This window comes from Salmo salar, chromosome 26 (assembly GCF_965601325.2).
Source record: "Salmo salar chromosome 26, fSalSal1, whole genome shotgun sequence".
NCBI lineage: Eukaryota > Metazoa > Chordata > Actinopteri > Salmoniformes > Salmonidae > Salmo > Salmo salar.
This window is the reverse complement of record NC_138316.1, coordinates 21,684,705-21,693,520: the sequence shown is the minus strand read 5'-3', so window position 1 is coordinate 21,693,520 and position 8,816 is coordinate 21,684,705. Positions and strand designations below refer to the sequence as shown.

At 42.2% G+C, this 8,816-nt stretch overlaps 1 protein-coding gene and 1 non-coding gene across 2 annotated transcripts; one reads left to right on the top strand and one right to left on the bottom strand.

The window, feature by feature from the left end:
• On the bottom strand, positions 1-123 carry LOC123730866 (small nucleolar RNA SNORA76). The gene has a single exon (XR_006762317.1). It is a non-coding gene; the product is annotated as a small nucleolar RNA SNORA76 (small nucleolar RNA).
• Positions 124-1,615: 1,492 nt separating this feature from the next.
• LOC106587401 (lysosomal protective protein) lies at positions 1,616-6,009 on the top strand. Its single transcript, XM_014175756.2, has 11 exons — positions 1,616-1,919; positions 2,767-2,878; positions 3,020-3,157; positions 3,377-3,535; positions 3,746-3,837; positions 4,021-4,105; positions 4,252-4,401; positions 4,548-4,702; positions 4,829-4,991; positions 5,118-5,207; positions 5,343-6,009. Exons 1-11 carry the CDS (start codon positions 1,744-1,746, stop codon positions 5,424-5,426), a joined length of 1,404 nt encoding a protein of 467 aa, XP_014031231.1. The 5' UTR covers positions 1,616-1,743; the 3' UTR covers positions 5,427-6,009.
• Positions 6,010-8,816: the final 2,807 nt, after the last annotated feature.

Below are 8,816 nucleotides of genomic sequence, written 5' to 3'. Positions count from 1 at the left end.
CACTGTGTCTCAGTTCTCCGCAGGCTAAAGAACAAGCACAGCCTGGGAGAGAGAGAGAGATTCTGTAGCACTACAGCGTAACCCCAGAGGTCACACACAGACCCAGGGGCTTAATAATAGTGCACACGCACACTTTAATAAGACCAGAAAACACACACTGAGGTATAACATTCAATAGTCAATGGACCATATTTAAACTTGTTCAATTTAGCCCAAGGGCTTAGGTTATGTATTGTTGGTGCTTGACTTGGACTGAAATAGGTAATCATTTTGTGTACTGGTACTGTTTACATTTAGGTGCAAGAGCTCCACAATACTTTTGAGCAAATATTCTATAAGATATTCTAAAATATTCTATTTCGGGGCGACAGGTAGCCTAGTGGTTAGAGCGGTAACCAAAAGGTTGCTGGATCAAATCACTGAGCTGACAAGGTAAAAATCTGTAGTTCTACCCCTGAACAAGGCAATTAACCCACTGTTCCCCGGTAGGCTGTCATTGTAAATAAGAATTTGTTCTTAACTGACTTGCCAGGTTAAATAAAATAAGAGGTGCAGAAGCTCAAGCAGTGAAACGTTTGAGGTGCCAGTACTCAGTTCCAGTGAGCTCTTGCCCAAGTCAAGCACTGTGTATTCAAATCGAATCAAATGTTATTTGACACGTGCAGAATACAACAGGTGTAGACCTTACAGTGAAACGCTTACTTACAAGCCCTTAACCAACAATGCTGTTAAGAAAATACCTTTAAAAAAGTAAGAGATAAAAAAAACAAATGATTAAAGAGCAGCAGTAAATAACAATAGCGTGGCTATATACAGGGGTTACCGGTACAGAGCCAATGTTGCGAGGGCACCGGTGTCGAGGTAATTGAGGTAATATGTACATGTAGGTACAGTTATTAAAATGACTATGCATAGATAACTGACTGTATTGTCTAACTATTCATGTAAAAGGCATAACATTCAATAGTCAATGTATAACATGCAATAGTCAATGGACCAATACATAGCCTTGGGCCTAGGCTATGTATTGTCTAACTCTTGACAACCTACCATGCATACATATGCATAGTGTACATGCATAGCGTCACCTTAATCATGCATCTTCAGGGGTCTTTTGTCAGAGACCCTTATAAAAACGCATGACTGATACTCACTTGTCTTTTTTTGTTTTTACCCTTTTACTGGCCTATTGAAAACTCAGGTCGACTATAGGCTACCATTTTCTCTGACACTCATCCACCTAATGCACATTGCCACCTAATTATACCACCCTCACATTCTTCACTGTCATGTTACATCAAACGTTGATTTGTTAAATGTTACGCCACGATGGAACAATGTTGGCAAATGTAGCCAATTCTTGGTAGGCCTAGTTGTCATATTTTCAGCGTTATACTTTTCTCGATGATTCAGAGCTCACCATAGTTGTTTTGCTGCCCGCTGGCATTTCGCTTGATTAACATATTGAGTAATTAATACATCGAAATGCCCGTCCTTGATATAACCGAGACACCGGCAGTAATTATTAATGCACAAATGTAGCCTATCAAATGAAACGCAATCTGGTGATGAACGTCAAAACAAAAGATCGACCACGTGACCAGAGAGCTCAGTTAGTAGTCATATGACCTGTAGTGCTTCTATATGCAGGGCATAGACACCGCAGTTGTTGCGTGCACAGGACTTCGAGTCAAGCGTTTGAGGACAACATTGTTGGCGCATTAGGCTAGTTTCGTCCTCGACATGACTATCATGTATTTTGTTAGTTTGGTGGTATATTTCCTTGCTGTTTCGTGTCTTACATGGGCTGACTACGTCCCTGACGAGGTAACCGGACTACCGGGAATGTCGTTTAAACCAAACTACCGGCAATGGTCGGGCTATTTGAAAGCTAGCCCTGGAAAGTTTCTCCATTACTGGTGAGTATCAGTAATGCCATACGTCGCCGCCTTGACTAACTAACAATTTATAGTTTGTTCTGGTTGGGGATGTTTTCAGGAACTCCAGCTCGTGCACAGCATTAGTTTACTACAATATATATCAGTGGGAATCGGTTTACTCAAAATAGGTGAAATAATAAATGAATCAACGTGTAACCGATGTGAAATGGCTAGTTAGCGGTGGTGCGCGCTAATAGCGTTTCAATCAGCGATATCACTCGCTCTGAGACCTGAAGTGGTTGTTCCCCGCGGCTTTTGTGGCGCGATGGGTAATTGTTGATGTGTGCAAGGGTCCCTGGTTCTAGCCCACGGAACCTACACTGTTACAAACGCATGGCATAAATAACCGTATTATCTTTTTAAGAAGTCATTAAATAAACTTACAAGTGGCTATTGCTCAATAGTATATTAATACATACAGTAGTTACTACAGAGACAACTGAAGCATGTTTTAACAAAAGACAACTTCAAATAGAAAGTCACAGGCAGAAGCGGAAAAGCTTCTGAAGCTGGACAAGATGATTGTTTATACTTGCTCTTTTGCTACTTCCTCCAGCATTGGTCATGCATGGTGTTGTAGTGTGTACCTTTCATTGAGAAGTTTAAGAGCATCCTTTGCCATAAGCTATGAGAAGTTAATGATTGACAAAATAACACATGACAAACTTTTATTCTAGTGTTCTATAGGTCACACGTATGCACACGTAAACATAATCAGCAGACACTGTTGTACCTGAGGTCTAGAATTAAGTGTGGAGTGCACCAAGTGTCTTTGGGTGCTCTCTATCTCCGGTTAACCTGGCCCTCTACCACCCTGCTTCCCCAGGTTTGTGACCTCACAGAGGGACCCACTGAAGGACCCTGTTGTACTGTGGCTGAATGGAGGGCCAGGCTGCAGCTCGCTGGATGGCTTTCTGTCAGAGAATGGCCCCTTCCATGTGAGTTCTCCCACACGTTACCTTTTCAGCATGATCTTAGCAGGACCTGTGGTTCAGTTTGCCTGTGTGTCCCAGTGTAACCTTATTGTATGCAGTGATTCTGAGTCCCACAGAGTAACAACATAATTTTGTCTCCCTCAGGTGAATGATGATGGGGCCACTCTGTATGAGAATAAGTTCAGCTGGAACGGGATCGCCAACGTTCTGTACCTAGAGTCCCCTGCAGGTGTGGGATACTCCTACTCTGACGACCAGAAGTACAACACCGACGACGACCAGGTGAGCTCATCAGGGTCTCATTCGGGAGAGTGAAATGCATTGAATAAATCAGACAATTATATACCTCTTGTCATAGGCATGTCTGTTATACACACTGTATTCCTATCTGAACGTCCCAGTGTTGTGCTCCACTGACAGTGATTCAGAAATCATGCAGTTCACTCTTCCTTACTGAATACTAAAGTAATAGTAACTGATTTATCTCCCCCTTACAATTAGGTAGCTGATGACAACTACCTAGCTCTGCAGAGTTTCTTTGCCAAGTTTCCAAACTTCACACAGAATGAGTTCTTCATCATCGGTGAGAGTTATGGTGGGATCTATGCCCCGACACTCAGCCAGCGTGTGGCCACAGGGACTGCAAAGATTAACTTCAAGGTGAGTTGATTCACACACCGACTTAATTGGAGTGGATTCCACTCTTACGCTCTCTGAAAATCTAAAGACTAAGCATAAGTTAAAAGCAATGCAATGGAATTCCAGCCTTTCCAACCACCTGTCAATGATCATGTAGAAAAGGCAGGAAAGGATGAAATGAATCCAATATGAATAACAATTATAAAGAACTCCTTTTAATGTGTTTTTCAGGGCTTTGCAGTGGGTAATGGCCTCAGTAGCTATGCCCTGAATGACCAGTCTCTGATCTACTTTGGTTACTACCACGGCCTCTTCGGAGAACAGTAAGAACGTGCAACACATTCACTCATGTGGGCCCAGACTGTTTTGCTATGTTTACATGACTAGGGATAACTCCTTTCGAAAGCCCCACAACGTATGTATAGGCCCACAATATGAATCCAAGCTTGTCTGATGCTTCTGTTACAAGACATTGTAATGTGTTTAAGTAAACTATCCTCTTGCAGACTGTGGACAGATCTGAACACAAACTGCTGCGATAAGGGAACATGTAACTTCTTCAACAACAGCAAGGAGGCCTGCAAGACACTGGTACACATGGAAACACTTTTACAACCGGATAATACATCAAATATTATACATCAAATACAGAAATTGGGCTATGACATGCACAGGTTTAACATTAGAAATGTGTACTTGTACCTTTGTTTCTCCCTCTCATTCATTCTTGCCCTCAGTTGAGGCAGGCCTTTAGTATTGTGTATAATTCTGGGCTGAATGAGTATGCTCTTTACATGGACTGTGAGGGTGGAGTCAGGGCCAGAGCCTATGAGAGGAGCATGAGCCAGCTCTTCAGGAACTACAGGAAGCACTGGGACACCTTCCAGGTAAGTGCCCCTCCTATGGAGAATTAGTGTTCAAGTCCATCCTGGCATTAGATATTGGTAGTCTTGTGTTCAGAAGGTTGTTCTGGTTATTCTCAAATTATGTTTGAAGTGGTTATGATGGAAGAAATTGGTGTGTTATGCTGTAGCTGCTGAAGGTGCCGTCCGTCACTGGCCAAACTCCTTCTGTGGGTGAGGTCCCTCCCTGCATTAACAGCACAGCTCAGATGAACTGGCTCAACCAGGGTGATGTTAGGAAAGCCCTACACATCCCTGATACACTTCCACCCTGGGACATCTGCAGGTATATTACACTAGTACCCACACATCCCTAATACTCAGGAAGTCTAAATTCAGCAAAGGGATATCTAAAACGTGGCAACAGTAAACTACCTACAAAAGAACATCTTTACCATAACTTTCTATGTAGTGATGTGGTGGGAGGACAGTACACCAACATCTACTCGACAGTGAAGGATGTGTATCTGAAGCTGCTGTCTCTGGGTGTCCGGGCGCTGGTCTATAACGGAGACACTGACATGGCCTGCAACTTCCTGGGAGACAAGTGGTTTGTGGAGCAGCTCAACCAGAAGGTAAAGCTCTTGAAGACTGGTATTTGGGTCATGTGGTATAAAGATTTGGATGCTGGGTTGCAGGGTATTTGGCATGTTTGTAACTCACAGGGCATGCGGTGTGAAGACTTTTTCTTTAATTTCTAGACAACCACCAAGTACCAGAGCTGGATATCTGATGATCAGATTGCCGGCTTCTACGAGCAGTATGGAAACATCACCCTCCTGACTGTGAAGGTAAGCACTACTTAGTTAGCATATTGGCATTGATTCACTGCCTTCAGACTCATTAACACACCAGACATGTTCATAAAGATTAGTGGATGCAACGGGGGTGAGGCTGCTGCGTTCTAATCCCATCCTCTGTTTCAGGGCGCTGGTCACATGGTGCCGCAGTGGGCTCCAGGCCCCGCCTTAGACATGTTCCAGTCCTTCCTGTCAAACAAACCCTACTGAGCATGCTCCTGGGGCTGCTTCCAGTGTCTAATGGAACTTGTTAGTGGGCAAGGATGATGGCCCATTTTTCTCAGGGAGGGTTGGATGGAAAAGGGGAAACAAATGTTTTGTTTTTGTGATCAAATTAAATGTTTCTGTTGCACTCCAAGTAAGCTCAGATCAAAGCTCAACTCTGGAGGAACACAAGTGTACACACTTATCAGTGTTGGGGTGACAGGAGTGCAATCGGACTATGCCATTTCTTAATTTCAGTAAATGTATAATTTTACTTTTCTTGAGGGCAAACTTCATATTAATAGCCATAGAGAAATGTTTTGACATGTGATGCACCTAAACAATCTTCCTTTAGTGGTGCTGTGCAATCTCTCTGGTTGGCTTTCTAACTGATTTGCAGTTTATTAGTCGCATCAGAACTGTAATTTGCCTTTTGTGAATTTCCTCATGCAGTTTCTGAATCAGGGGGTTTCAATTGTCACCACTTGGGGGAGCTGAAATGCCATGGAACTCAAATGGCCAAAAGGCCAATTAGCACTTTAAAATAATCGAACATTCTTTGTCTTTCTAATAAATGCTTTTTATGGAACCATTTGTATCTAATTTAATTTTAAGAGCATTTTGTTTTATTGAACATGATTGATTTAATAACAGAATGTGTTAAAACATCCAAGTAATCTTAAGTGACTTCCATAGACATGTAAAGATGATGGTGATTGAGCACCAGAAATCTCCTTCTCAGCCACCATGCTGAAGATTCAGTACACAACAGGCCAATCAGTGTAGCAGTTTAACTGGACAGGACCAGTGATTCCTGTATTAACTGAAATTAAGCTATTTTTAGTTGCTTCAAGATCTACAGGTAGGACTTGTTGCAAAAATTAATATATATCTATGTCACTAGTGCTTTCTACATCTGCATTGTTTGGGGGTTTTAAGCTGAGTTTCTGTATAGCACTTTGTGACATCTGCTGATATAAAAAGGGCTTTATAAATACATTTGACTAGTCCGGGCGTTTTCCAACTGGGGTACTGCAGGGGTCTGCAATGTACATTTTTTTTTTTTTTTTGGAGAGGAAAAATATTTGTATTTTAAATATAGATTTAATGCCATGTTCGAGAACTAAGAAATAAAAGTCAGACCAAAAAAAAACAGGCATTCGGCAAACATACTCATTGATTTGTTTGAGAAGAGGAGCATAGCATTAGTCATGGTAAAATTGTCTCACTGTAGAATTCCTGGAAATTAGCTTCAAAACTGCTACATTTTCTCTGAACTCAATGGAAAAATGTGTAGAATTGCAGAATTATTTTACATTTTCTCTACACCACCAGTGGTGACATGTCATTTGAGCCCCACATTTTGCAAAAAAATATAGAGTTAATAAAGCCACATACAAACATGGTATTTTTTGGGGGGTTTTCTTGAGTAAGGCAGCTCCAAAATGCAGGTGTTTCAGCCTAGCTCAGTGCTTTCTGTGGTGGAGGGGCAAGCCAGCCGAAAATACGGAGTGTTACGCCGTGATTGGCTCAGTGTTCTGTCACTCATGGGGACACTACGTCACCACCAAGTCTAAGGGTAGACCCTGAAAATTCTAGCCCCTTGGGTGCTGCCATAGAGTTCCATAAGTGCCAATCCAAGAAGGCTCAAGGTCATTGGCCACAGATAAAAATTACATCAAATCATGAAGTCATGAATCAAGTTGACAATCGACTGGCAAATCCTTTTTAATCCTTGTCATATGAAAATAAATAATGAATGAAGAGAAATTAGATAAAACGTATCAGTGCTCATCGGCCATTGGTCAAACATTACACAAGTTGGAAATCGCAAATTCAACAATGAGTGGTTTGAAAGGAATCAGTGACAGTGGCTGTGTGGTACCACTTCTGGGATTAAGGGGCTCTTTTCCAAGTTTAAAATGATAAACATTCAACATTGGCAATGCTGTCAATGACGCATGATTTATGCCGCGCTCAAAACAACCGTTAACTCGGAACTGCAAAAACTTGTCTTCCGTGAGCTCAAGACAACTGGGAAGTTGGGAATAAAACGAGCTCCGACGAGGAAAGTATGTTTTGAATGGTCATCCAACTCGGAATTGTAAATCCGGCCTCTTTCTAGAGCTCTGACCTGAAGATCAATGACCTCATCATGATTTTACCTTGTTTTTTTCCGAGTTCCCAGTTGTTTTGAAAGCACCATAAATCCAGAGAATGCCAGACTTTGATGACAAAATTTGCCCACAAAGGACTGCCACGCCACCTTCCTGTTCAAGTGAGCACAGCACAAGGTCAGTCCAAAAATGTATTGCTGCTGCATAAATGATGTAATATGCCAGGGAGATATGTATACTGTAGCTAAGAAAGTAATACTAAGTGTATGTTATGTAGTAAGATGTTAGTAGCCCATGTGCTTCACCCTAATAATTTGGTCTATTTACCCCTTAATTTCACCTACTGTTCTAACTTGGTGGTGCACATGAAGCCTATAACCTGTTTTAGAGAAATGTAATCATTGAATATTGTAAGAGCTTTCATTGTCTGCTTACATGCCCCCTTTATTTATCCTACGGTTCTGACTTGGTGTACAGGGAGAACACTGTAAGAACGGCCCATGTTCTGAATTCTGTCACTGTACATTTCAAAAGTGCTAAACAAATAGTTATATTGACTAATGTTACATCCATCCTAGCTCGCTCATGTCTTATTCGAAATTACGGATTGCCTATTATCCGCTTGTCGTCCCCTTATGGCATAGTTTGTACATCTCAATTGTCATTAGAAACCACATTTGTTTAAGCAAGTCAGCCATATTAGCTATGTTTTTTTAAAAGGCAGTAAATGAGGCTGAATGAACTGTTTGGCTGCCAGACAAGGCTCCGCTGATAGCCAGGTGTAGCAGTGGTAAGATGTTGGGGCTGCTGTTGGGACAGTTTTATGTAGGCCCTAACAGTGTCTGGGCACCGTTTGTCACCGTTATAGTGCAATTAATGTATTGTTTAGTGTTGTGGATTTGCTGGCACGCATCCCACAATTAATTTTATTTTTGCCCCACCAAGATTTACATGCTAAAATCGCCACTGTACACCACCAAGATACCTTTCTAGCTAATAGACTGTTCGAGTTTACACTTCCTCTTCCAATGAGCTGTGTGGGGTGGTGTGGGGGCTGTGCTTTGGCAAAGTGGGTGGGGTTATATCCTGCCTGTTTGGCCCTGTCCGGGGGTATCATCGGATGGGGCCACAGTGTCTTCTGATCCCTCCCGTCTCAGCCTAGTAGTTTATGTGTCGGGGGGCTAGGGTCAGTCTGTTACATCTGGAGTATTTCTCGTCTTATCCGGTGTCCTGTGTGAATTGAAATATGCCCTCTCTAATTCTCTCTCTCGGAGGACCT

Bases quoted from the DNA above. Each gene is read 5' to 3' on its own strand.
- LOC106587401 (XM_014175756.2), top strand. From the start codon at position 1,744: ATGACTATCATGTATTTTGTTAGTTTGGTGGTATATTTCCTTGCTGTT. The intron at 4,703-4,828 runs GTATATTACACT...CTTTCTATGTAG, and splicing joins CCACCCTGGGACATCTGCAG to TGATGTGGTGGGAGGACAGT. The intron at 5,208-5,342 runs GTAAGCACTACT...CCTCTGTTTCAG, and splicing joins TCACCCTCCTGACTGTGAAG to GGCGCTGGTCACATGGTGCC.